The 27,744-nt window shown below is 39.4% G+C and overlaps 2 protein-coding genes across 3 annotated transcripts; one reads left to right on the forward strand and one right to left on the reverse strand.

Annotated features, from left to right (window-relative positions):
* Positions 1 to 111: 111 nt before the first annotated feature.
* LOC120433171 (myelin-oligodendrocyte glycoprotein-like) lies at positions 112 to 27,428 on the reverse strand. Of its 2 annotated transcripts, XM_039599002.1 has the most exons (6): positions 27,304 to 27,428; positions 20,907 to 20,970; positions 20,265 to 20,600; positions 19,291 to 19,428; positions 18,854 to 18,906; positions 112 to 502 (listed from the first exon to the last, which is right to left on the reverse strand). In XM_039599002.1, exons 2-6 carry the CDS (start codon positions 20,959 to 20,961, stop codon positions 491 to 493), a joined length of 594 nt encoding a protein of 197 aa, XP_039454936.1. In that variant the 5' UTR covers positions 20,962 to 20,970; positions 27,304 to 27,428; the 3' UTR covers positions 112 to 490. The 2 variants fall into 2 exon arrangements, with proteins under 2 accessions (XP_039454936.1, XP_039454934.1); XM_039599000.1 differs by lacking the exon at positions 112 to 502 and having other exon boundaries at positions 17,795 to 18,906.
* Positions 3,181 to 14,672, forward strand: LOC120433173. The gene is made up of 2 exons (XM_039599011.1): positions 3,181 to 4,156; positions 13,971 to 14,672. Exons 1-2 carry the CDS (start codon positions 3,292 to 3,294, stop codon positions 14,150 to 14,152), a joined length of 1,047 nt encoding a protein of 348 aa, XP_039454945.1. The 5' UTR covers positions 3,181 to 3,291; the 3' UTR covers positions 14,153 to 14,672.
* Positions 27,429 to 27,744: the final 316 nt, after the last annotated feature.

Below are 27,744 nucleotides of genomic sequence, written 5' to 3' on the forward strand. Positions count from 1 at the left end.
TGATGAGTCCAACCACGGTTGTGTTGTCAGTTCCGAACTTGATGATCTGGTTAGGGCTGTGTAGGATGGTCCAGTCGCGTGTCAGGAGAGTGAACAACAGTGGGCTGAGGACATAACCCTGAGGAGCTGCTGTGCTCAGTCTGATGGTGCTGGAGATGTTGTCGCCGATTTGGACGGACTGAGGCCTCTCTGACAAGAAGTCTAGTATCCAATTGCAGAGAGAGGTGCTCAGTCCCAACTTGCTGGATAATGCTGTTGAATGCTGAGCTAATGTCTATGAACAGCATTCTGACATAGGCGTCTTTCTTGTCCAGGTGGGAAAGGGAGAGGTGAGGTGCAGTGGAAATGGCATCCTCAGTCGACCTGTTCGGCCGGTATGCAAACTGCAGCGGATCCAGTGAGCAGGGGAGGTTGCTCTTCACATGTGCCATGACAAGTCTCTCAAAGCACTTCATGATGATGGGGGTCAGGGCGATGGGACGGTAGTCATTCAGGCAGGATACTGTTTAAAAAAAAAAAAAAAAAAAAAACTCTTTGAAAAGTACATGTTTAAAAAATGAAGTTCAAAAATCTTTTTTTCATGCCTAAAGATGAATAAAACATACTTAAGAAAAAAATCCTGATTGAGGTTGTCATAATTCATGCATGAAAGGGCTAGAATGACTTTGAATTTAAAAACTGTGTCTTCTGTGAAGATCTGGCGCTTACTCAACATTGTTTGTCCTCCATTTTCCACAGAATCTTGGGGAAATGACATCCCGTTAGGCTTATTATTGACCTTGTTAACACAAAGTTAATTATTACAGAAAATAATGGTTTCTCCTATTCCAATGAATGTGGGCTTTGAGGCTGTAATTTTTAAAACCTCAATCCATTACTACTAATGCAGTTTGAGGAATCTACACCTTAAAATGCTGTTTGACTTATCTTCAAAATCAAAGTTTTGACCTCATGTTTCAGATGCATGATACAAAAATCAAACAAGAAAATTACAACAAACACACATGGAACTGATCAATTTTTCTGACACGTTTTGAAGTGTTTGTACTTGTTGAACAGTCAGTTGCTTTAAATTGTTTTGTTTGGGTTTTTTTCAATCCCATCAAATCAAAGATATCCACATCCATTTTGGCCTGATATTTATATAAATCTGTACCAATAAAACACACATGCACACATGTACATACAGTTTATACCTTCTCCAGAATACTGTATGTACTATGGCCACAGGTTTTCATCATGGTGCTGATCAAGAACCAGTTTTGTTGCGCTGTTGCACACACAGCACGCTCATGTTTCAATTCGTCAGTTACCACAAGACAACTTACCAGTGTGTACATAATAAGCTAATACTCCTGTGTGCTATAGACTATAGAGTATGCTGTGCAACCTATTTACTGGTTTTTGTGCACCAGTCTGCGTCTCGCAAATAATTTGTGCCTTTCCTACAGCTCCGCACCACACAGGTCAGGTTGCAAGAAATGCACGTGCTCTTGCGAGCTCGTTCCTGGCTTGTAACCAGCGTGCTCTGCTGTCAAGGGCGATCATTGGTTAATGGTAGTCATGTGACTGATGCAAGCCAGATCCTTTTATTTAGCAAAACAGTAACAGACTAAGTTAAATAATACAAACTAATACAAAGTAGTTCTAATTATAAATTTCCCAGAATATTACACAAATTAAATATATATGGTTGACACTGAGGTTCTCCTCTTATATTATAAACTTTATTTTCTCTGTAGACAATGTGCAAATATGAAATACTGTTACATTGTAACAGGTAGTATTAATGTCGCTGTGTTTAGTTATAATCTTACTGTCTGTAGTATGTTAACAGATGAACAAGCAGTGAGACTTTGATTAGGCTTTGGTTACACAAACGCAGTATAAATTTGTCACCACCTTTATTTCAGGTATAGGGTGCAACAGGAAGTAACAGCTGGATCGTATCGAAACATCAAACATAAACCCCACTGAAAACACTACGCTCTCTCACCAAACACAAATCACAAATCCTAGAGTCCTGATGCTTCTACTACACAGCAGGATTTTGTCTTATCGAGGTAACTTTAGAGGTAATCTTGGGTCTTCAAAACTAAAAAGATGTTTCACTTGTTATACTTTTTAACTTGTGTTTCTCAATCTGTTCTAACCCAGAAAATATTGTCATCATTCCTGGAAGAGGTGTGTGTGATAGTAGGAGGGTCTAAAGTTATTATTATTTATGGTTTGTCTTTTTGCTGAGGGTTAAACAAGTTGGTTTTAATATTAAGTCTGTTTGTGAAGTGAATGTACTTCTGTCACTCTTCCTCAAACCTAAACATTGTTTGTCAGTGCAGCATCAACAATGACTAGAGATGGCACGATACCACTTTTTTATGTCCGATACCGATACCGATATCATAAATTTGGATATCTGCCGATACCGATATTAATCCGATATAGTGTGTTTTTTAATCAATAAAAGTTTAAATAAACAACAACACTAAAGCTATTCTGTTATACCTGTATGTAAAAAATACACTGCACCCAAAATATTTCATAGTTCATCAATACTGATCAATCTAATAAACTTAAACCTGCTCCATCCTCCCTATTCTGGTATTTTAAAGAGTACTTAGCAGAAATATTAAGCAACCTAACTAACAGGGTTGCAAACTCCCAGCAAAAGAAAATAGGGAACCACCGCCCACTCTCCATCTCATGATGCTTAATCGACATAATCAACTTTAATTTGATGCAGGGTGAAAAAAAATGCACAGAAATAAATTATTTTTCAAGAATAATTAAATAGATTCAACATCTTTCTACTACAGAATTGCAGAATTGACAGATGGTATCTTCCCAAAGGAAAAAGTACTATAGCTTACTAGGGTATATTAGACTTAACAGTTACTATATACAGTAATGGACTTCTATACATTTTACATCAGATTAAAACTTTGGGTGTAAGATTCAGACAATTATTTATTAAAAGCTAGACATTTTAAATGAGAATAAGAAAGAAAAGTATGTCTTTGTGCCCCCTTTTCCCTGTTCATGCCCTATCGGCCCCCCTGGCTAAACGTTGCTAGATCCGCCCCTGCACAGTTACCAGCCGTCAGCTACGTAGAAAAGGATCCTGGTGTAGAAAGTAATATTAAATAAAAATTCTGACGACTTCCGGGATGACGGCACACTGAGAGGATCAGAGGCTCGTGAGCTCCCGATAAGACTTTTCAAAACTTCAATATTTTGCCTATAACTTGTGCTGCCACTCTGCACAAAATAGGTGACTGACTAACGGAAAGTATGCCAAATAAAAAAGATAAAACAGAGAACGTCGATAAGAGACCTCTGAAGTCTAATTTGCAACTACGAAGTCAGGTCAGTCCCGAGGCTAACCCTGAAGCCAATGACGGAAATATGGCTGAAGCTAATCCAAGCTTTCCCATCGACTATGATATTTTAACTGCAAAAATAACAGATGTGGTTGGTGCGATTGTAGAAGGGAAGATGGATGTCATTAACAACAAACTCGACGTTGTCCAGGCAACCCTTGATGGCAATACAAGACGCCTTGACGAAGCCGAGACACGCATATCGAAGGTAGAGGATATAATCGCCGACATGGAAACCAGGTTAACACGTGTAGAAAGTAAGATATGCACGTTCACGAACCGGCTAGATGACCAAGAAGCTCGGAGTAGAAGAGATAATCTCCGCATATTTGGTGTCAAGGAAGGCGTGGAAGGGGCGAATGCTATTGCATATTTTGAAAAGTGGCTTCCCTCTCTTCTTAATATGAAGACGAAGAACGGGAGGATCCGACTGGACCGCTGCCACAGAAGCTTAGGGGAACCAATATCAGGCTCACCAAGAGCGGTTATAATGAAACTCCATTACCCGACCGATAAAAGGGAAGTGTTAGCCTTAAGTGGCAAGAACAAACAGATTTTCTTTGATGGAGCACTGATAACCATTCGTCAGGATGTACCACAGAATGTGCGACAGCAGAGGAGAAACTTCAACGAGGCCTGCCAGTTGCTGATTACCAAAGGAATACGATTTAGGATGCTGTTTCCTGCAACCCTGCGTTTCACATATGAAAACAGAAGATTTTCCTTTGACTCGGCAGAAGAGGCATTGAAAGTGGTATCAGCAATTGGAGCATTACGTGAGTAAAAAAAACAAAAAAAACCAAAAAAAAACCAACAACAACAAAAAAAAACTGTTCTCTGACTCAAGTGGTTTGACGAACAGCTGACTATTACACTAAGTGACTATGTTGTATTATGATACTATGGCAAGAAAAGAAGTAGAAGAAATGCGGCAACACCTATTGCTGCATGGGAAGTCTTGTTGGGGGTTTGCTAGGCGCATACGTTGATGCGAGGTGTATCATCTCTGTACAAGGTGCGCCCGCAGCGGGTGAGGTGTCCTCCCAATCTTCGGGAGCATGAAATATTTTCTGGGACTGGTTTAACCCTGTTTTTGGGACGATATAACTGTTTATTGCAGGAATTTTATTTTTCAGTACCCAGACTTTTGTTTTTGTTTATATTTTGTTGGTGTCTGAGCAGATCTGAGCATAATTTGTTCTATATGTTAAACTACAAGGCTGATACTTATGTTTTCGCTACCACAATACATAAACCAAGTAAACTGATCTTGCAATGAGTGATCTAAAGTTTGTTTCCCTAAATGTTAAAGGGATAAATAATGTTATTAAACGTAAGAAAATTCTGACCTGGTTTAAGAAGGAGAAAACTAACATTGCACTCCTACAAGAAACTCACCTGTCAGATGTGGAACACCTAAAATTAAAGAGAGAATGGGTGGGGCAGGTGTACTTTTCCTCTTTTCATCAAGTAAGAGAGGGGTTGCAATCTTAATTCATAAAAATACTCCATTTGTTCTTACAAAGTGTATTAAAGATGATCAGGGTAGATTTGTTATTATAATAGGACGTTTATATGGTGAATCTGTTTTGATAGGCTGTATTTATGCGCCGAATGTATATCAGGAAAATTTTTACTCAGAACTTATAAAAGAAATATCTGTCAACCTGACAACATTTACTGTTCTGGTAGGAGATTTTAATTGTAGTATGGACCCAGAATTGGATCAAAATCCACCATCCAAAAATTCAGTCTCCAAAAAGCGAGAAGCTATCAAGGGACTGTGTTCTGACTTGCAGCTGATAGACGCTTGGAGAACCCTTCATCCAGGGGAAAAAGATTATACCTTTTATTCTAATCCACATAAGAGTTATTCCCGTATTGATTATTTCCTTGTCTCGAGGGAGGTCCTTAACAGAGTTACTATCTGTGATATTGGCACGCGTATACTCTCCGATCATTCAGATGTTCATTTAAATATCTCACCCCCTGAAGCTCACCCAACACTACGTGTTGGCGATTAAATCCATCACTTTTAGATAACTCTGCGTTTGGAGTTATATAAAAGAACAAGTTGATCTTTTTTTACAGACAAATGATAATGAAAACACAAATCCTTCTAATCTTTGGGAGACAATGAAGGCTTACCTACGTGGCGCTATAATCTCATACAGCATAGCGAAAAAGAAAGAATCTTTAACACATCAAATGGACCTGGAAAAAAATTAGCAGATCTAGAACACTCCTCAAAATACATTTCTCACCTGAAGTACTGAAAAAAATAGAAGTCACTAGATCAGCTCTGAATCAGTTACTGACTGAAAAAGCAGAGGCCAGCGTATTCTATGCTAAGCACAGGCTGTTTGAGTTGGCAGATAAACCAGGGCGGTTATTGGCGCGTTTGGCTGCTGGGAAACTAGAATCTCATGTTATATCATCTCTGAAAGATGAAAGAGGACAGAATCAATACGAAAATAATAAATTGGTTAAATTAATGGAAAATTTTTATAAACAATTATATATATCTGAAAATACAGCCACATTAAGTGACACCCAAAATTTTTTACATAAACTCAATCTACCAACTTTGTCTGAAGGTGATCGAGCTCGTCTTGGGGAACAAATAACACAAGAAGAGGTGCTGACAGCAATTAAATCTCTGCAACGAGGGAAAGCCCGGCCCCAGATGGTTTTGGTCCAGACTTCTATAAAGTTTTCCAGGATCAAGTAGCTATACCTCTTTTAAATATGTATCTGCATTCTATTAAAAGGGGAAGTCTTCCCAATACATTGTACTCTGCAAATATATCGCTATTCCATAAGAAGGATAAACCAGTTGATCAATGTGCTTCCTATCGCCCAATTAGTTTAATAAATGTTGACAGCAAAATTTTGTCTAAAATATTGTCTAATAGACTAGAAAATTATATACCTAAACTTATTAAGGCAGCTCAGACGGGCTTTATCAAGAATAGACAATCAATTACAAACATAAGAAAATTATTGAATATTATAGAACACTCTGAGGTAACCAAAACACAAGGACTTGTTGTATCACTAGATGCGGAAAAAGCTTTTGACCGCGTTGAGTGGACTTATATGTTTGCTGTGATGGAGAAATTTGGCCTGGGCAGGGGTTTATAGACATGATCAGACTGTTATATGTCACCCCAAGAGCATCTGTTATAGTAAATGGTATTAAATCCTCAGAATTCGGTTTACAGAGATCAACAAGACAGGGGGACCCGATTTCCCCATTAATTTTTGCTTTAGTTATTGAACCACTGGCAGAGGCCATTAGAAATAATCAAAGTATATCTGGATACCAAATACAAGGAGTTGAATTTAAAATTCTACTATACGCAGACGATGTTCTGCTGTTTGTCACTAATCCCCAGGATGCTATACCCTCTGTATTATCTATTATAGAAACTTTTGGATATCTCTCCGGGTATAAGGTTAATATGAATAAAACTATTGCTTTGCCACTAGGAAATTTGCCCAGGACATGTAATATCCCATTTACCTGGTCGGGTTCGGGATTTAAGTACTTGGGGATACACATTTTACCTAATATAAGAGGTATATTGAAACAGAACATAGACATAGTTCGTAACAGTATTAAAAAAGACCTTTCCAGATGGATGGATCTCCCGGTCTCTTGGATGGGAAGAATAAATTTAATTAAAATGAATGTGTTGCCCCGGCTTTTATATCCTCTACAAATGCTCCCAATAACTCTTACTAAAAAAACTGTAAAAGAAATTGAAAAAGATATGTCAAGGTTTATTTGGAGGGGTAAGAAACCCAGATTAAGTATGAAAACGTTACAGCTGCCCAAAGATAAAGGGGTCTTGCCTTTCCCAACATCTTGCTGTATAACTGGTCATGTCATAGTAGAGTTATACATGAATGGATCCACACATATCTAAAAGACACAGATGATCCCCTTGAAGCCTGGACATGTCAGCCATTTAATCTTCTAAGTGAACTAGTGAGTAAATATAATAAAAACATAATAAAGTAATGATTGATACTTATTTAAAAACATGGCGTGATATGAGTAAATACACTGAAAGTAATCCTATACTTAGTTATATAACACCTTTTTTAAATAATCAGCACTTCACACCGGGAATGGAAAGTGCAGTATTTCAGAGATGGTTTGGTGCAGGAATACGTGTGGTGGGTGATCTGTTTGATGGGAATGTTTGTATGTCTTTTGAGCAGGTCCAAAAGAAATACACTATACATCAAACGGATTTTTTTGCATTTTTACAGGCTCGCCACCTAATTACTTCATGTCATGATGCTTTGCATAATACAATGCAACTAGGACCCATGGAAAATTTCTTCCTACATTTAAGTGCAGATAATAGTACTATAAGACAGTTTTATAATGTACTACAAGGTTATAATAAACACAATATTGGAAAACTGATTAGGAGCTGGGAGGGTGACCTCCAGTGTCAGTGTGATGATCATGCCTGGAGTGAGTCCATACAATCTGTGCATTCTTTATTTCTTAGTAACAGATTTAAAGAAATTCAATATAAAATTTTACATAGACAGCATAGAACACCTATTTTCTGAATAAAATTGATCCGAGCAGGTCTGCACAATGTATTAAATGTAAATCTGCGCCGGGGTCCTACGTGCACTGTCTTTGGACTTGCTCAAAATCTCAAAATTCTGGCTCTGTGTAACTAAAGAACTAAAAGGGATATTTAAAAGCAGAATACAAAGAGATCCAGCTCAGTATCTATTGGGGCTGCCAATTTCGAACAAATTTCCAGATAAAAACAAGCATATACTTCTATGCAAACTACTGTTTTTGGCAAGAAAATGTATTCTTTTTAATTGGATTAATGAAAAACCACCAACAATAACTCAGTGGTATAAAGAAATTTTTAGAGTATTACCAATGGAAAGACTGAGTGCAAAATTAAGTGGCAATGATGATATTTTTTGGGATATATGGCGCCCGCTATTGGATTACTTACCTGATGATCTGAAGAAAACCATACTGATAGGCACAACCCCACTTCACTGGCGGGTTGAGTTTGTCAGGAGATATATGTAAATGATTGGTAGACCGAATTATATATATTGTATCAGTTTCCCGTCTACATGTCTCAGATTGCTCATTGTGGGGTTTTTCTTTGATCTGCTTTGAGGTTGTTTTTTTTTTTTTTTTTGGTTTGTTTGTTTTGTTTTGTTTGTTTTGGGGGGTTTTTTTTCTTTCTTTTATTGTTTCTGTTTTGATCTTTGTTTTGTTTTGTATAAAGGGAAAATTATTAAAAAAAAACAACAAAAAAAAAAAAAAAAAAAAAATTCTAACAACAGCTTATCAAGCTTAAACGCGCTGCTGTTGTTCAGCTGCTGTTTTCCTCCTTGTGGTGCAAAGTGGGCCAAAAACAAACAAGAGAGACGGACTCGCGACAGAAAAGCCGATCAGCTGATCGTTAAGCAGTTTCATGAAGTAGCGGCAGGAGAGGGAGAGAGAGAAGAGGCAGTCGCTCCATATATCGGTGGTTAAGCTTAACGTAGGTACGCTTTACAAACATTCAGAGATGAACTTACACACTTGCTTTACTTCTCTCTGGGATAACTTCCTCGAGATGAATTGCTGGATTGCTAGTGAGGCTACAAATAAACACAGCCGCTCTATCACTTGAGGCACACTGCTCCGACGTGCTATGGTTATGAGCCGAGTTACGCCGTGTCGCAAGTTTTGTGAGGTGCTTTTTTGATATTTAATGGATCGGATTACATTTTTTATTTCTCGCCGATATCCGATCCAGTAATTTACGTCAGTATCAGACCGATACCGATACCTAATATCGGATCGGTCCATCTCTAACAATGACCAATGAAAACTCCGTTCTAGTTACATCTACACATGTATGTAGCAGTAGCATCAACACACTGAGTCAATGAATGTCAGACTGATTAGATGAAACTTAGTTTAGTGGGTACAGCTGGTCTTTGCATCGTCTCAGCATCTCAGCATCTTTCCAAGAGTGAAGGCACAGACTGACAGGCAGCCGATAGAACAAGATACATCATCCTTGGTCTAGATTTACATGATCCACCATCCGTGACAAGGTGCAAGGGGTCACCTGCACCCCTTGCACCTTGGCCACCACATGTTTGACACGCTGCCTTCTGGTCGGTGCCTCAGGCCCCACAACTCTAGACTCACAAACAGCTGGTCCATTCGGACTGTTAACAAACACTATCCTCCCACACCCAACCTCTGCCTACTCATCTCACCAGTATGAGCCATGATCTGGGAGTTACTCAGACCATGGCTCAGTATTTGTGAGCAATGAAGTAAAGTATCAGAATGGTGACAGTCTAAACTCCAGTAAGTTTGACTTATTAAAGTTGAAATTACAGGCTACTACTGTCCATGCTACTAAAAAAATCCCAGAAATAACAAATGCCACGATCAATAAGGGAGGTACTGTTAAAAGGTGGGACTGATAGAATTTAGCCTGGAAGGCTGCTGGGTGTTTCCTCAGCACTTAGGGCCCTGGTACACTGCCCTCAACCTGTAGCAGGGAGGCCATTTTCTAGCGGGGTACACTGCTTGTATTTGTTTCCATGCCCCCATTTCTGCAGTGGCATGTGGTTCAAGTTGCATTAATCTTACTACATAATGATATTTGTTATTTAGCTTTTTTGTTTTCTGGTGTTAAAACAAAAGTTAAAAAAGAAAAGATTGGAAAGCTTCATGTTTGAGTTTGATATCTTGAAACGTATTTTTACACAATAACTGCCAAACATGTTATACTTAAGAATGTAGCACATATCCAGTGTTGGGACTAACACGTTATTAAGTAACGCGTTACAGTAACTACGTTATTATTGTGGTAACGAGCACGGTAACTAGTTATTATGCCAAAACCAGGAACGCGTTACTCGTTACTGGGATTTAGATAGGCTCGTTATTCGTTACTTGTGGTGGTGGATATCGCGAGCTTCCACAGATTCAATAACATTAGCAAGTGGTGGAAGCCGGCAGGTGGATGAAGGAAAAGGAGGCAAGAGGAGAGACCGAAGCGGCCGCCGGTCCGCGTGTCAGGTGAACTGAACTTCAGGTAAGAAGTTATGACCTGCAGTCTATCAGTCAGATATAAACCAAGTTTAGGTGGAGTTTATTTTCGGTATGCTGACATTTTCGTACTGCGTGCTAGCTAGCATGACGGAGTTTCTATACAGCTGGGTGGGTGCTATGTTACTGATGTTGAACTTTATTTTGTTCATACGGTTAATTATTAGAGTTGCCAACCGTCCCGTAAAAAACAGAATCGTCTCGTATTCAGAGAAAATATTACGCGTTTCGTACTGAGGTGAAAAGGAACAGTTTGTCCCGGACTTCAGCTACAATGAAAAAGACACAAAGCTGAATCTGCACAGCTGCCTCTTCTTCTCTCATTCTCTCCTCTCCCGTTTCTACTTCAATCACGAAACTGATCAATGATCAGCTGATCGGCTTTTCTCTCTTGTTTATTTATCGCTCACTTTGCGCCAGAAAGAGGAAACCAGCGGATGTCGCGTTAAACAACAGCAGCACGTTTAAGCTTGATCAGCTGTTGTTAGAATTTATTTAATATTAATTTCTAGTATCAGCTGATGTTTGCTGGAGCCACAGCTGTAAAGCTGCTGGTCATGATATCGATTTGGTTACCTGGTGAGAGGGAAACATGAAGATGAAATCAGGAGATGTCCTTACTGAATCATCAGAGCTGAACAGGTGATGGAGAAACAGGTTTACCTTTTAGGTGACAGGAAGTTGAAGTTGAAGGGAAGTTATGAGCTGTTTCTGAGAGACAAATAACACCAGCATCCTTTTCTACGTAGCTGACAGCTGGCAACTGTGCAGGGGCGGGTCTAGCAAAGTTTTGCCAGGGGGCCAGGTAGGGCATTAACAGGGAAAGGGGGGGACAAGGAAATACTTTTCTTTATTATTCTCATTTAAAATGTCTCGCTTTTAAAAAAAAATAATTATCTGAGTCTTACAACAAACAATTGATAGATTGATACATATATACCATCAGAACAGTGTACATCACTGTCACAACAGTGTTTATTTTCATTCAAAGGCTTTATGATTTTTCCTATAATGGTGGGCGGTCTCTAGTCAAAATGCCGGGACGATTGTTTTGTCCCAGTCCAGCTCTGTATGCAGCTCATCTGCAGTCTGGTGTTACCTACATCTTCCTATTCAGAAGGCAGAATTTCCAAGTTCTGAGTACAATCAAAAGCACCACAACTGCAGTTTTTGTGTTGGATGTAAAAAGCAGGCTAGAATCATGGCGGCGGTCAACGACGGTCCAGGCGTGGGATTTCTCTCGTGGAAATGTGCACATTATTTTTTCCTTTCTATTGGTAGGTGGCACAGTGCACTTGTGGCAAGTAAGCAAGCTAGAAGACTGGCAATCTTGCTGGGTATCCAGTTACGGAAGCAACACATTAACAAGAGAATTCTGAGTAAAACCAAAGTTACTTTCCCTAGTAACTAGTTACTTTGAAAGTAACGAGTAACTTGAAGTAACTGAGTTACTTTTTTAGAGAAGTAACTAGTAATGTAACTAAGTTACTAATTTAAAGTAGCTTATCCAACACTGCACATATCACAAAACACAAACTTTACCTAATGTGAAAAAGTATTTTGAACATTTGTGTTACAGTGCCACCATGTGGACAACCTGGAAATAATTACATTAGAAGAAAGCTCAAGACTCTTTAAGCTGCACTGTCGGGACTGTGAATGAATCATCAACATCATTTCCTACTTTCTGCACTCAATATCAAATATTATCATTAAAAGGTAGAAATAAAAATCAACATCTAAGAAATTAGTTTTTTCACAGTGACTCCAGTAATGGCTTTATTTATTTAAACAAGTGAACAACAACTTTCTCTACTAGTGTAACAGGGCATCTGAGGAATACAAGAACACTGGTGGCAAATTTATGAAATCTTTATTTTTTGATATGTTAGCAAAGACACATACAAAAAAAATAATAAGAACATAACGTATAACAAATATGCATAATCCATTAACATCTAGAGATTAACATGTCAGAAAACATTCTAGCTTACATGTTCCCAGTTCCTATGAAACAGCAAAGTAATTTTTTTTGTTTGCCTTTCTGCTGTACAGTAAAGGCAGTCACATCTTCTCTCATTTTTTGAATCAGCTAAAATGTTAAAAGCTAAAAAAAGATGGGAACAATGTGGCTGTTTTCCCTTTCTTTCATATTAACATTGTATTTCATCAGTTTCAAATCAAAATGTAACAAGGCTTTTAATGTGAAACATTTGCGGGATTTAGTCAGAAACAGATTTTTATTAGAAGAGTAACGGCACATACTTTGGTAGTCACATATAAAAAAAATAAGATAAAAATAAAATAAACAACGGAGATACTGGATACATTGGAAACAAACAAACCTAGTTGTTAATACACATGTAGAGCCAATGTTTCAATTATTAAAACCTGCAAATAATTCCAAAAAACGCCTATTGAACAAGTTTGTTCATTCAAATTAATTTCAAGGGATGACCTCATGATAAGATACCATCAGTAGCTCAAAACTTCCATCAAAGCAAATCACATTTTGGTTTAATTCATATATTTTACTGTGGAGCTGCCATTTGATTTGACAAAAAACTGCTGAATTAAAGCCTTGAGTGATGTCTCTACAGCACTGATGGTATAAAAGAATGATGCAGTTTCTGGCTCAAAAAATGAAGCCAGTGTGGAAATGCCTTAAACCTGCACTCTGTCTAAAGGCCACCAGATGGCAGCAGCTGTAACTATGAAAACACTTCTATAGAGGTCAGTGGAAAATGGCTCTTTGATACGACCTTTGTAAACGCTTTTAATGCTGAGTTCATGGGCTCATTTACAGATTTCAAGGTATACTGTCACTTATTTAAATTTTTTTCATAAGTCTTGTTCATTATATGTTTCAAAAAGGAGGATTATCCATCCTTTATTCATTAGCTAACAACTTGTAAGTGACAAGTCATTAGTCCCTCCTCATCCCATCCAATTTTTGACAGTGAGTGAAAACACTAATGTTGCGTTTCAAAATAGAACCATAGATGATGTCAGAGTGGCTATATCTAACTTTTATACTGTCAGTGGTGTCCAGAAAGATACTGCATTTATTTAATAAATGGAATTATTATAAAAAAAATAAGTCAATATAGCTGAACTAGAGCCATGGTTAATATTGATTAAGATATTTATATTAAGAGGTCTGATTTTCCTCGGTGTGGGTCTTTTAGCACCGGGAGTTTCAGCTGGTCTTTGTTACATTTAATGACTTTCTCTTTTCCTGATATTCTCATGATCAACATCAGGGGAATCATGTGAAATGTAATGGGTTATCCAGGAGTGTTTTTCAGAGTTTTCTGTGTCATGAAAGTGGTCGTGTTTTTCGCTAAATCACTGAAAGCTGAATGCATAACCTGGTCTAACACAGGTTATATTCAGAGTATTGGTTTTAAATATAGTCTAAGGTTTTCAATGATTCATACATACATATATACATATATATATATCCACAGCACCAGGATATACAGCAATGACATCGGATGTCGTTCGGACTGAGAAGTGCAGTCGGATGGCAACAAAGAGAGGGAAGGTAGTCAGAACTGAGGGGATCAAACTACCAGAAGGCAACATTGCAGACACAGAGGACAGCTACAAGTACCTGGGGATCCCACAGGCAAATGGGAAGTGTAAGTGAATGTTTATGTTTTGTTTATTTGTTATGGTGGCACAGGTATTCAGATTTTACTGCACCTCAGGTGATTGCATGGGGATACGGTCACATGTTATTTACCTGACACTAGAGTACTCAACAGGGAGGTAGGGTAAGTGGATTTTTTTGCAAACTTTTCTGTTGACTGTCATTTTAGCACATCATTTCACTTCACCTTTCAGTCCTACTCTCAAACAATTTAAGTTAATACATGCGCTATTTGTTTTGATTAATAAGCTAGCCAAAAGAGTAGATAGAAGCCACTGACATCAAGACAAGGAAGCTCCTGACCGTGCATGGAGGGTTTCACCCCAAGTGCAGCACCCTGAGGCTGTATGCTAAGCGGAAGAAAGGAGGCGGGGAACTAGTGAGTATCAGTACCACAATCCAGGATGAGACAACTAACATCCACAAATACATCAGGAAGATGGCCCCAACTGACAGCGTGCTCAGTGAATACCTCAGGCAGCAGAAAACCAAGAAAGAGGAGGAACCATCATGGAAGGACAGGCCCCTGCATGGCATGTACCACCAGCAGATACAGGAAGTGGCTGAAATCCAGAAATCCTACCAGTGGCTCGACAAAGCTGGACTGAAAGACAGCACAGAGGCACTAATCATGGCAGCACAAGAACAAGCTCTGAGCACAAGATCCATAGAGGCTGGGGTCTATCACACCAGGCAAGACCCCAGGTGCAGGCTGTGTAAAGATGCCCCAGAGACAATCCAGCACATAACAGCAGGGTGCAAGATGCTAGCAGGCAAGGCATACATGGAACGCCATAACCAAGTGGCCGGCATAGTGTACAGGAACATCTGTGCCGAGTATAACCTGGAAGTCCCGAGGTCAAAATGGGAGATGCCCCCAAGGGTGATGGAGAATGACCGGGCTAAGATCCTGTGGGACTTCCAGATACAGACGGACAGACAGCTTTTTCTCTCTTGCTCTCGACGAAGGCGGTCGCGCTTTTCTCCTCCTCTCCTCTCCCTTAGCTTCCCTGCTTAGCCTCTTGTCTCTTTGTCTAGTCTCGTGTTTTTTGTATTACTTTTCCCTGGAACGCTTTCTCACAGTCTGTTCTCTAAAGCCTAAAAGAGGAATTATGGATTTGATCAACTGGTCCCTAAATGCAATTGACACCCTTTTCTCAATTAGAAGTCTGGGCTTGGGTGAGCCTGAGTGCTGAAGATATCTACCTATTCGGAACCATGATAACAGGGTTCTTGCTGATCGGAGCTGGCTTGGCCCTGGCTTATCGAAGAATTAAGGAAGCAGAATCGGCTGTTTAAACTCCCACAAGGCTGCCCGCTGGGATTGAAACGATGGGACGAGGCGTGAGTTTCTCAAAATGGGCTCATTGACTGCAGCACGGATAGGATCTTGGAGAACCGCACGGCTGCCGTGAATACTCAGAACAAGATCTCTGAGTGCAAACTGGATTACATCTTGGAGAAGCTCACTGCGGTTGTGAGTTCTCAGAATCGGCTCTTTGAGCACAAGAATGACAAAATCACGGAGCGTAAGGTTGATAACATCATGGAGAAGCTCACGGCTCTCCAACGGGAGATTGAGAGACCAGTGTCGGACTGTTAGAATTCATATGAGTTTTTCGCACTAAAGTAAAAAACACCATCACTTCATGCGGCTATCCCTTCGGCGCCTGCTGCGGTCTCAAGGCTGGAGCTGAACAACAACACCCTGATAACGACTGTGTAGGGCTGGGCTACATCATACCGTTCACGGTAATACCGGTGTAATGTTGGGCAACAATAGGAAAATGAAATATCGTGATAGAATATGGGTAAAACGCGCATGCGCAGTGCCTATGTTTACATACGCACATGGCAGCGACGCAGAATGAGAAGAGCGAAAGTGGATCGTTAAATGAAACGGATGAACCAGAATTGGTTTGTAAAAATGCTGCAACTTCAGTGGTGTGGAACTGGTTTAGCTTGCGTTCGTCAGATACACAACAAAACACTATTTTTGGTAGAGCATGCTAGTGGGTCGTTGTTATTACTGTGTTGTTTGGAAAATACGGCACACTTAAAATCAATCCTTTGATTTGTCTGAAAATCGACAGTGTCCCTTATAATCCCGTGTGCCTTATGTATGAATTCTGGTTGTGTTTACTGACCTCGAAATGATTTTATGTACACGGCGCTCGACAATCTGTCAAATGTTTTAGTATGACTTTGCTAAGCTATGAACCTGCACTGCTTGATGGATTGTTGGAGCATTGCGGCTATCGTAGGCAGCAGCCAGGCGGAGTGATACGTACTGTGCTTCAACATAATATTACAGTATTGTGTGTGTATGACCTCTTTTTAAGTTTTGTGGATATTATACATGGTTATGCTGAGGATATGTCGGCCAATTTCCACTGGAAATGCCTTTTGGTGAAACTGTCAGCAAGGAATTTACACTGTTAAATTTTTATATAACTTTAATGCACATAAAAAACAGCTGCTTGTTTAAGTGAAAATACATTGATGGGGTTTTTTGCACTAATAAAGTTGAGGAGTTGTAAAGTATTTTGTCTAGTGTCAATTATATCGTCAGTTATATCGTTATCGCAAATTTTAAAATGTATATCGTGATAAATATTTTTGGTCAGATCGCCCTGCTCTACGACTGTGTTTAGACTGTTCTTCCCATTCTATGCAAGGCCACCTGGGTTGGCTGGAAGACTGTTTACTTAGCCTGGCAGGGCAAAGGACACTGTCTCAGCTGAACTCTGGACACACACACACACACACACACACACACACACACACACACACACACACACACACAGACATATATATACACATGCAGATATACACTCATCCCCCCTCCCCCCTCCAAACGCCTTCGATGCTTATTCCCTTCCGATGCTGAAGGTGGATCAAGGAGACCAGCGCTTATGCTGCAGGCCCGGATGTACTGTCTACATTGGCTGTCTCTCACCCTTTACCCATCCCTGTTGCTTGTCATGTGTTTCTTTGGTGTATTATGAGTCTTTTCATGTGCTATGTGCAGAGGTGTTTTTTTTCTGTTCTCAAACTGATCTCCCTGTTGGAGCTCAGTCTGGGGGGAGTTATTTTTTTCTCCTTATCTTTCCTCATGTTGTGCTTTTTCCATGTTATTCCCCTCTGACTTGTCTTCCCCATGTGATGTTTGTGTAATGTATGTATGATCGGAAGGGTAAGACGGCACTGGCACAGCTGGAAGCCTTAACCCAATTTCCCTCGGGATGAATAAAGTATGATCAATCAATCAATCAATCAATCAAAATGGTGGTGCTAACCAACCGGACACAGAGGTGGTAGACAAACAGAAGAAGATGGCTGTAGTGATCGATGTGGAGGATGAAGGTAACGGTGGTCCCAGTGGTAATCAGAGCACTAGGTGCAGTGACTCCCAAGTTAGGCGAGTGGCTCCAGCAGATCCCAGGAGCAGCATCAGAGATCTCTGTGCAGAAGAGCGCAGTCCTGGGAACAGCTAAGATACTGCACAGGACCCTCAAGCTCCCAGGCCTCTGGTAGAGGACCCGAACTTGAAGGATAGACCGCCCGCAGGGGCGAGAGGGGAAAGTTTTTGTTTTTATTTTTATAGACTATGAACTAATAAATCACATCTGTAGGCTATTGATCATCAAAAGCACCTATTTAATCAATAGAATAAATTCTATTTTGATCTGACAACAAACTAAAATTTGCTTTAACTGCAGCAAAATCACATTTTTTATGATTCTTGTACATCTGTAGCACCCATTTCTTTGATGATTTGAATGTCAGAAGTATCAAATGACATGGTTAATGCTCCCTTTTATGTCAGCGTGCATGGAGCTTGAAGCTGAAAGCCTAAGTTAACAAATAAAGTTGATAAGCACTGTGGTGAAACTCCTTATCACTCCCTGGTTCTGCTTTCATATCTTCTTACCATCACTCTGGTTTCCCCTTTTCATCTTGTCTTTCTTCCTCCTCAGGTTCATTTCTGTCTTGCTGTTTTTCTTTTGTGTGATGTTGGTTGTCTTTGTGTTTCTGTGTTTGGATCTCTGTTTCATTGTCCTCTCCTTTCATTCTTTTCTCTGATTGAAGTGTCCTCTGGTTTGCTTCTTTCTGTTGGTTTGTTTCAAGTTGTTTTGTCTTCTGTGGTGGAAACCCTGAACATGGGTTATTAACTTGTGCCTTCTTTTTCTTTGACCTCTTTTTCTTGTTGTTTAGCTGCTTCATGTCCACATCACTCTCTGTTTCTCTTTCTTCCACAAACTGCTCTTCTTGTTCACTCTGTTCCTTCTGATCAAGGTTAAAACATGTTCCCCATTCCATAGAACTTGATTTTCCTGACATGAGCTCCTCTTTGTGTTTTTCTGATAGTGGTAAAAACTGAACTCCTAAATAATATTTTACTGATTCCATCATCTTATCTCCTTCATCTTCACCTCCTTCAGCTTTCATTCTTCTTCCTGTCATTTCATTTTCTTCATCTGTTTCTTGATTTGTTGTAGTCTGAGAATCTTTTTCAATATTTATAGATGGAATTATTCTCTCTCCTTCTGGCCTCTCCATATCCCCTATTAGCTCTGTTTCTATCACATGCTCATCTTGTGTTTCTTCTTCTTCTCTTCCTGTCAAGAGAATCTCACTTTCTCCTTTTTTGACTGCAACCTTGAATTCACTGTTGTCCCTTTTTGAGTAAATTACCTTTAGTTTTCTGTTCTGATCAGGTCCATCCTCCAAGCTTTTCTCCTTTTTGTCTGTTTCGATATAAAATCAGGTGAAACCCATTAGGTAATAAGTGATGTTTTCTTACCTCTTGTATAAGGCACAAATGAAGAAAAAAACTTACTGAATTACACATTTAAAAATATTAAACAAAAACTAAAATGACTCATGTGCAAGACTTGGTGCCATCTAGTGTCGAGGTTGCAAATTACCACTAACCTCAACTTAAGCATTTAGGACATTTACCTACAATGACAGTTAAAAAAGTGAAACAAAATGTAACAGGATGTTGTACAGATGTTCTAAACTACACTGTGTGCATATACCCTTCCTGAAGAGTTAAGAACAACTACTACTTTTGTTATTATAACACTACACTGAACAGTTTCACAAACTGAACTCAGTTTGGGACTTACTGAATTTGCCTTGTGTTCGTTTCCACACAATGAAGGCGGCAGCAAGACTCAGACAGAGGGCAACAGAGCCAATGACAGGGCCAATAACACTGACATTTACAGTTGATTCAAAGCGACCCATCAGTTTGACACCTTTGCCTGAAACCACAAAACATAGGACAACATGCGATTTATATAGAAATTACTCTTCCAAATGTGATCAGATTTTTACAGACACTCATCGAGGGTATAAATGTTATCATTGGGGTTTTTGTTCATTTCCCAAAAAAAATCATTAATTTTGACCATATTTTCAATTTATACATTTTGACCGTGTGAGGATTAGAGAAATTCTAAACATCACATTAATTCTTTCTAGCTTACCACCATTAAAAAAAGTTAAAATTTTCCTCTTTTTTCCCCAAGAGCTACCGTATGTTATTCTTTAAATTTCTGTTTATTTCTATTAAAAAAAGAAGAAGTTGACTTTATATAATTAATTTGCAAAAACATTGGTAGGACTCAAACGAATCTTCATAATATTGAAGCTTTAAAGCCTAAACATGCTAACAGATATTTTCTTCCTCTGTTTTAAAATTGTTGCGTTCATTATCTTGTTATTTTTTTTGCTATTTAAACTAGTCAGTAATGTAGATAAGCTAGTTTATACATAATAGGGTGTGTCATCATTGATATAAGGTCCCGATATGGTTTACAGCTCTAGAAAGAGAGTTTTAAACTTCAAAAAAACAAACAAAAAAAATAACAGATAAAAGTAATGGTTGCTGACCACTGGTCTTTACAGGAAGTTGGCTGTAAAGGGAAACCTATAGACAACAACAGCAGAGCCTTCAATTGATGGAGGAATCATTTTGTTTTTGTTTTTTTTAATCGAATCTGAATGAGTTTTTTTTTCTACTGACAATGTTCAATACAAACATTACAAAAAAAGGCAAGTAGGCCAATTAAAAGGTACATAAATAAATCACACATACCATAGACAATGAGTTGAACAGTAGATTTTTCATCCAGTTCTGGAGAAAAGCATGTGTACATTCCCTCGTCAGACCACTTTACAGGGGAGATCTTCAGCCACATGTATCCATCTTTCATCCCATCAGTGTTCAGAGATGTCCTGCCCTTGTAGGCTGGATTTTGTAAGTCGGGTCTCTCAGGCCATACATGGATGAATCTGGGGTCCAGGTCAGCTCTTGTCCACTCCATAGTCACGTTTGAAACATTACTGACTGGGCCCAGGTAACAGCGCAAAATGACGTCATCACCAATCTCTGCTTCTACTATCTGAAATGGACTAATGACCTCTGACTGACCTGAGAAGATAAAGGTTTAACTTCTATTTCACACAGAAAAGAACAGCATACATCATGACTACAATGACTACGCCATGATGTAGTATATTCACAGTGGGTGCAGTGGATCCACTAGACTAAACTTGGCTAATAAAGTCTTTTGGAGTGAGAATATCATCAAAGGTAAGGCTCTCAGTAACTGGTTAAAATCAAATGTCAGGAAATGACATCAGCATCAGTGACACCTTGTACAGGAATCAAACAATCAATGCAGAGGTGTTCATGGAAGTGATTGAATGTGTAAAGATCAGGAATGCTGTAATTTACTTTGAAATGAGAGTATCAGAATAAGGAGGCCAGCAGTGTGGAAACCACAAAGCATCTTGCAGTCCTGAAAAGAACAAAAAGAGGACTTATTTAATATATCGCTCTCATAGAATATGAAACTGTATTTAAAAACCTTTTACAAGGACGTATAGTCTCAAGGACCACAGTGTGTCAACAAGGTCAGAAAAAAAAATAATCTGGATTCTTGAGCCAGCGTTTCTCTGTTTTGGACCTTTTAATATTCTCACTCTAGCTCCAGGTTTTGGTTCTCAGATGTGGAGTTATCTTTGTTGCAGACTCAGCAGCTTTTTGGTATCAGATTTAAGGGTTTGTAATATAGTCAAAGTTAATTGCTTGATCCCAATGCACACTTCTTTTTATGATCTTCTTCATGAGTTTGTAATATGTAATACTGGACAACAGATTAATAAGACAGCAGTGCAGAGGGTTCAGAACTGGCCCCAGAATCCTCTGGTTTTAAATATTTCTTCAGCATTAAACTAATCCAGTGACAGCTGTCAGTAATTCCACAGCAAACAATAACTGTTGAAAATTTATTCGGTAAACTTTATTTTTCAAATTGTAAACAAATACAGTTTAAGACAGTGGTTTGGTTGCTGCCACACTGCAACTCTGTTTAAAGCAGCAACTGAAGTGTCCATCAAAGTGACCAATCACATTAGGACCCCTCCTCCTTTGGGCTCCACCTCCAAACAGTCATAAGTAAGATGGTTTGTGTGAGCTGGGGCCCGTTCTTCGTACCTCGCTAAGTAAGTTAGCCGGATTTGAATGTTGACGATTTCGCGTGATCTTGGATCATTCGGTTCTCCGAAGCCCATCCGGGACTTGCTGTCATAGCAACAGATCCGTAAGCGTAAACCTGCTCGGGAGCAGGTTTACTTTATGTAAACAGGATTAGATCGCGGCCACTCAGGTATGTCCGCTGCATTTATACGAAAGCAACAGCGATATTTCTCCACTGTTTCTCCATAAATAAATATTATCAGTGTAACTAAAGATAATGCAGCATTTGATGCTTTTATTGATTGCATACAGATACATACAGGTCATTTCCTAAAAAAAGGGAAATGTACTAGTAATCATTCTATTACATGTATTTGATTATTTCAGATGTAATTCATATTTTAGAGTAGTAACAGTAAATTACTTCGTGTAATCAAGATGAGAGACCACGGCTATAAAAGCGAAGGTGGATTTGGGAAGTCTGTCGCAGCCATGTCCTGTCCGTTTGTACGCGAGCAAGGAAGGTGCAAGATTGATAAGGAGAGTTTTCAGAATTCAGCGTATATTGCGGGATAGATGGGATAGACAGGATCCTTCCTGTCCTTCCTCCTCCTTATATATATATATGTATACACACACACACGAGGGGGTGCAGGACCACCACCTGTCTTTATTTGCTCGGCCCTTTTCTTGGTTGCTGTTATAAACAAACAAACAGATTATTTCAGGGTCTCTTTTCAAGAGACTAAAAGCAATATAAGTGATAAATACTACCATTCTGTGGAATATTCTTATATTTCACTTTTACTTGTCCCCATGTTCTAGTGGGTCCTGTTGTGGCTCTAATGTGAAAGAGGATATAATATCACATGATATAATAAATTATTTACGAGTTCAATTTGTCAGCAACTTTCTGCCAGCCCTCTCTCCTTGCTTTTGCAGCCTTTGCAGTGTTCCCTTGCGTTTTAATTAAACTCTGAAACTCCTGATATCCCTCAATCAAGAGTTCTTGCTCTGCTGCCGTAAAATACTGAGCGCGCTCCTTCGACATCTTCGCCGACCAATCAAAGGGTTGCCGATCAATGTTTCTACTATCGATGCGTAGCCCCTTTTAAGCCATCCAGTGATCTCACATTACTTCATCCAGCTATACTAATCGTCAACAACAGGTGTGTTCGGAGAACCGGATTAGCGAGCTCAAAGTTGGCGCGATGATTTGATCTTGGATGTAGTAAGCGAGGTATGAAGAACGGACCCCAGGATTTCTCTGAGCACACAGAGCTGTGAGAAGAGCAGCAGCACCAGTAAAAGCAGATACTCGCACGTGTCTGATGGCGTATTTGTGCGTGTAGCTACTGAGTTCTATGCACACAGAATTTATTTACGCCTGTGAAATGAAATTATTTGCCCAAATTATGTTGGGGTTTTTATGTGCGACTTATGACATTAAAATAATCCCATATTGGTTTCTCTGTGTTTAATATTCAGATTCTTACTTTTATTGGTTTGATTATTTCTTGTATAGTTGGTAATCTCTCTCTTGTTTTGGTTATGCTTCCATTATGTTCCCCAATGTCCTCTTGTCTAGTCTTCATCTGTTAATGAATCCATGTTTTGTTCCTTTTCTGTTCCTTTACTCAAACCATGTTATGTCTCGCCTGTGTGAAGTAATTTTCGTGTGAATTAATTTTCGTGTTGTTGCCCCCCCCCCCTTTTTCCTTGTGTCAAATTTGTAAGGACCTTTCCTGCTCTGTTGTGTTTTGTATTAACTTGCACTTCCCTTGTCTCATCCTTAGTGATTAGTCCCAGCTGTGTTTCACACCTGTTTGATCTCCCCTCATTGTTTCATGTGTATTTATTGTCCGGGTCTCCCTTGGTTTGTTGTTGTGTTTTTCCTGTGTGTTCTGTGTTTCTTCCTTAATTCTTAGATTAGTTAGTTCCTGGCTCCTATTTTGTCTTTGTTTTTGTATCAAGATGTTTTTGGGTTTTTTTGTTTTTTTTGTAGAGACATCAGCAGTAAAGCTGCTTCCTGAGGTTAGGTCCTGTCTCTCCAAGTCCTGCATTTGAATCTGCAACCTGTCTGTAACATAGTGATGCTGAAATGAAGCACAGTGAATGTGTTGAATCTTTCTGGCCAATTGCTTTGCCAAAAAGCAGATCACGCCCCCATTTAACAGCTCTTTGGAAGTACTGATATCTTCTGGTCATTAGATATACAACAACCCTGCTGTGATAATACATGTGGGTTACATACCAGTGGGCTATGTAAACATAATGACCCATAACCATAAGAGTCTCTCTCTCTGTCATTATGTTACACATAATCTGTGTATAACATATTGATACATAGATAGATTATATTAAAATACTCCATCTATCTATCTATCTATACATACATACGTATACGTGCATATAATCACATGATGAGGCACTATATATTGTTTTTTGGTGGCTCCATAATGTGCTTAAAATCTCCCTGCAAGCTCCTGATTATCTTCAGAATCATCTCAGATCCAGTTCACGCAAAAAGAAACAAAAAAACCCCAACAAACCCAAAACAAAGCATCCTGCGTGATTTCAACAGCCCAGGGGCCCGTTCTTCGTACCTCGCTAAGTAAGTTAGCCGGATTTGAATGTTGACGATTTCGCGTGATCTTGGATCGTTCGGTTCTCCGAAGCTCATCTGGGACTTGCTGTCATAGCAACAGATCCGTAGGCGTAAACCTGCTCGGGAGCAGGTTTACTTTATGTAAACAGGATTAGATCGCGGCCACTCAGGTATGTCCGCTGCAGTTATATGAAAGCAACAGCAATATTTCGCCACTGTTTGTCCATAAATAAATATCATCGATGTAACTAAATATAATGCAGCATTTGATGCTTTTATTGATTTCATACAGATACATACAGGTCATTTCCGAAAAAAAGGGAAATGTACTATTAATCATTCTATTACATGTATTTGATTATTTCAGATGTAATTCATATTTTAGAGTAGTAATAGTAAATTACTTCGTGTAATCAAGATGAGAGACCACGGCTATAAAAGCGAAGGTGGATTTGGGAAGTCTGTCGCAGCCATGTCCTGTCCGTTTGTACGCGAGCAAGGAAGGTGCAAGATTGATAAGGAGAGTTTTCAGAATTCAGCGGATATTGCGGGATAGACAGGATCCTTTAGCTCAGCGCGACAGTGTGCTCATAGAGAGATATCGATTTTCCCGTGAGGGTATTATTTACTTAACACACTCTCTCTCTCACACACACTCTCTCTCTCTCCCTCTCTCTCTATATATATATGGATATATATATATCTCCCAACTTACTGTGCATGCTTCAGTCACCCCTTGCATGGGAACAGGTAAAAGTGATGGAGTGTTATGTAAAACTACACACACAAAAACCCACAATGTCAATAAATGTCACAGTACAAAAAGCCGGGGTGTGACGAGGGGGTGCAGGACCACCACCTGTCTTTATTTGCTCTGCCCTTTTCTTGGTTGCTGTTATAAACAAACAAACAGATTATTCCAGGGTCTCTTTTCAAGAGACTAAAAGCAATATAAGTGATAAATATTACCATTCTGTAGAATATTCTTATATTTCACTTTTACTTGTTCCCATGTTCTAGTGGGTCCTGTTGTGGCTCTAATGTGAAAGAGGATATAATGTAATATAATATAATAAATTATTTACGAGTTTAATTTGTCAGCAACTTTCTGCCAGCCCTCTCTCCTTGCTTTTGCAGCCTTTGCAGTGTTCCCTTGCGTTTTAATTAAACTCTGAAACTCCTGATATCCCTCAATCAAGAGTTCTTGCTCTGCTGCCGTAAAATACTGAGCGCGCTCCTTCGACATCTTCGCTGACCAATCAAAGGGTTGCCGATCAATGTTTCTACTATCGATGCGTAGCCCCTTTTAAGCCACCCAGTGATCTCAGATTACTTCATCCAGCTATACTAATCGTCAACAACAGGTGTGTTCGGAGAACCGGATTAGCGAGCTCAAGGTTAGCGCGATGATTTGATCTTGGATGTGTCACGGGCCCCTGGGGTCCGTTCTTCGCACCTCGCTTACTACATCCAAGATCAAATCATCGCGCCAACTTTGAGCTCGCTAATCCGGTTCTCCTAACACACCTGTTGTTGACGATTAGTATAGCTGGATGAAGTAATGCGAGATCACTGGGTGGCTTAAAAGGCTACGATCGATAGTAGAAACATTGATCGGCAACCCTGTGATTGGTCGGCGAAGATGTCAAGGAGCGCGCCAGTATTTTACGGCAGCAGAGCAAGAACTCTTGATTGAGGGATATCAGGAGTTTCAGAGTTTAATCAAAACGCAAGGGAACACTGCAAAGGCTGCAAAAGCAAGGAGAGAGGGCTGGCAGAAAGTTGCTGACAAATTAAACTCGTAAGTGATCCATGATATTACATTATATCATGTGATATTATAGTATACCACATTATATTATATTACATCATATCCTCTTTCACATTAGAGCCACAACAGGACCCACTAAAACATGGGAACAAGTAAAAGTGAAATATAAGAATATTCTACAGAATGGTAATATTTATCACTTATATTGCTTTTAGTCTCTTGAAAAGACACCCTGCAATAAGACAGGTGGTGGTCCTGCACCCCCTCGTCACACCCCGGCTTTCTGTACCGTGACATTTATTGACATTGTGGGTTTTTTTGTGTGTAGGCTACTTTTACATAACACTCCATCACTTTTACCTGTTCCCATGCAAGGGGTGACTGAAGCATGCACAGTAAGTTCGGAGATATATCTATCTATCTATCTATATAGATATATATATATAGATCTATCTATCTATCTATCTATCTATCCATCGAGAGAGAGAGAGAGAGAGAGTGTGTGTGTGTGGTAAGTAAATAACAAAAAAATCGATATCTCTCTATGAGCACACTGTCGCGCTGAGCTAAAGGATCCTGTCTATCCCGCAATATACGCTGAATTCTGAAAACTCTCCTTATCAATCTTGCACCTTCCTTGCTCGCGTACAAACGGACAGGACATGGCTGCGACAGACTTCCCAAATCCACCTTCGCTTTTATAGCCGTGGTCTCTCATCTTGATTACACGAAGTAATTTACTATTACTACTCTAAAATATGAATTACATCTGAAATAATCAAATACATGAAATAGAATGATTAATAGTACATTTCCCTTTTTTTCGGAAATGACCTGTATGTATCTGTATGATCCAAGATCACGCGAAATCGTCAACAATCAAATCCGGCTAACTTACTTAGCGAGGTACGAAGAACGGGCCCCTGATTTATCCTTGGTCACGTGGTATTCTTAAAAAACCATATGGGTTTCGACACGGGCTTCATGTGGACACGCCCCCTTTGTTCCTCACAGACCTCGGCGCTTCAGATCTCGAAGTGATAAATACTGCTACTAAAATTTTCTACCAAACCGCATGTCGTGATGGGGTTGAAATAAATTCATGATACGATTTTGATAAATGTGATGTTTATTTTCGCGGTTATCTATAACTCTGAAAAGCGTACAGTAGCAGTAATGTAAGTCACTCCAACGGGGGAAAAACTCGACGTCTCTCACTTTAAATAAAGTTGGAGAACACGTGAAATACAACATCTGTAAAATCATCCGCATACCTGAGGTTTGTTTCTGGAATGCTCCCAGATGCGCACAGCGGTCGAAGTCAAAGGAAGAAACTGGCCGGATGCTAAAAGCCTCAGAATCTGTACAAGATCACGGAAACGTCAACTTCTCACGGTTGCCTGGAATGTAAAAGGGTGTGGTCACGTTTCCGTCTTCTTGAAAAAAACAAAAACAAAAAAACGGGTCATTAAAATAACCGTAGGGCTGTCTGTAATTTAATAAAAGTAATCAGAAGGTCGTTTCAAACTAAGAGGTGAGAAGAAGACGCTCTATTATTGTTCTGCCAAAAGACTCTTCTGTTTAGTGTTTGTCCACATTGGGGGACTGTTAGAGTACATTATGCTTGAAAGACATGGCACAAATATATTTGACACGCGTGGGTTTGGTGATGCCTTTCTTTCTGTGACAGCGGCATGTAATATATAATGTCTTAA

This window comes from Oreochromis aureus, linkage group 3, assembly GCF_013358895.1.
Source record: "Oreochromis aureus strain Israel breed Guangdong linkage group 3, ZZ_aureus, whole genome shotgun sequence".
In the NCBI taxonomy this organism is placed as follows: domain Eukaryota; kingdom Metazoa; phylum Chordata; class Actinopteri; order Cichliformes; family Cichlidae; genus Oreochromis; species Oreochromis aureus.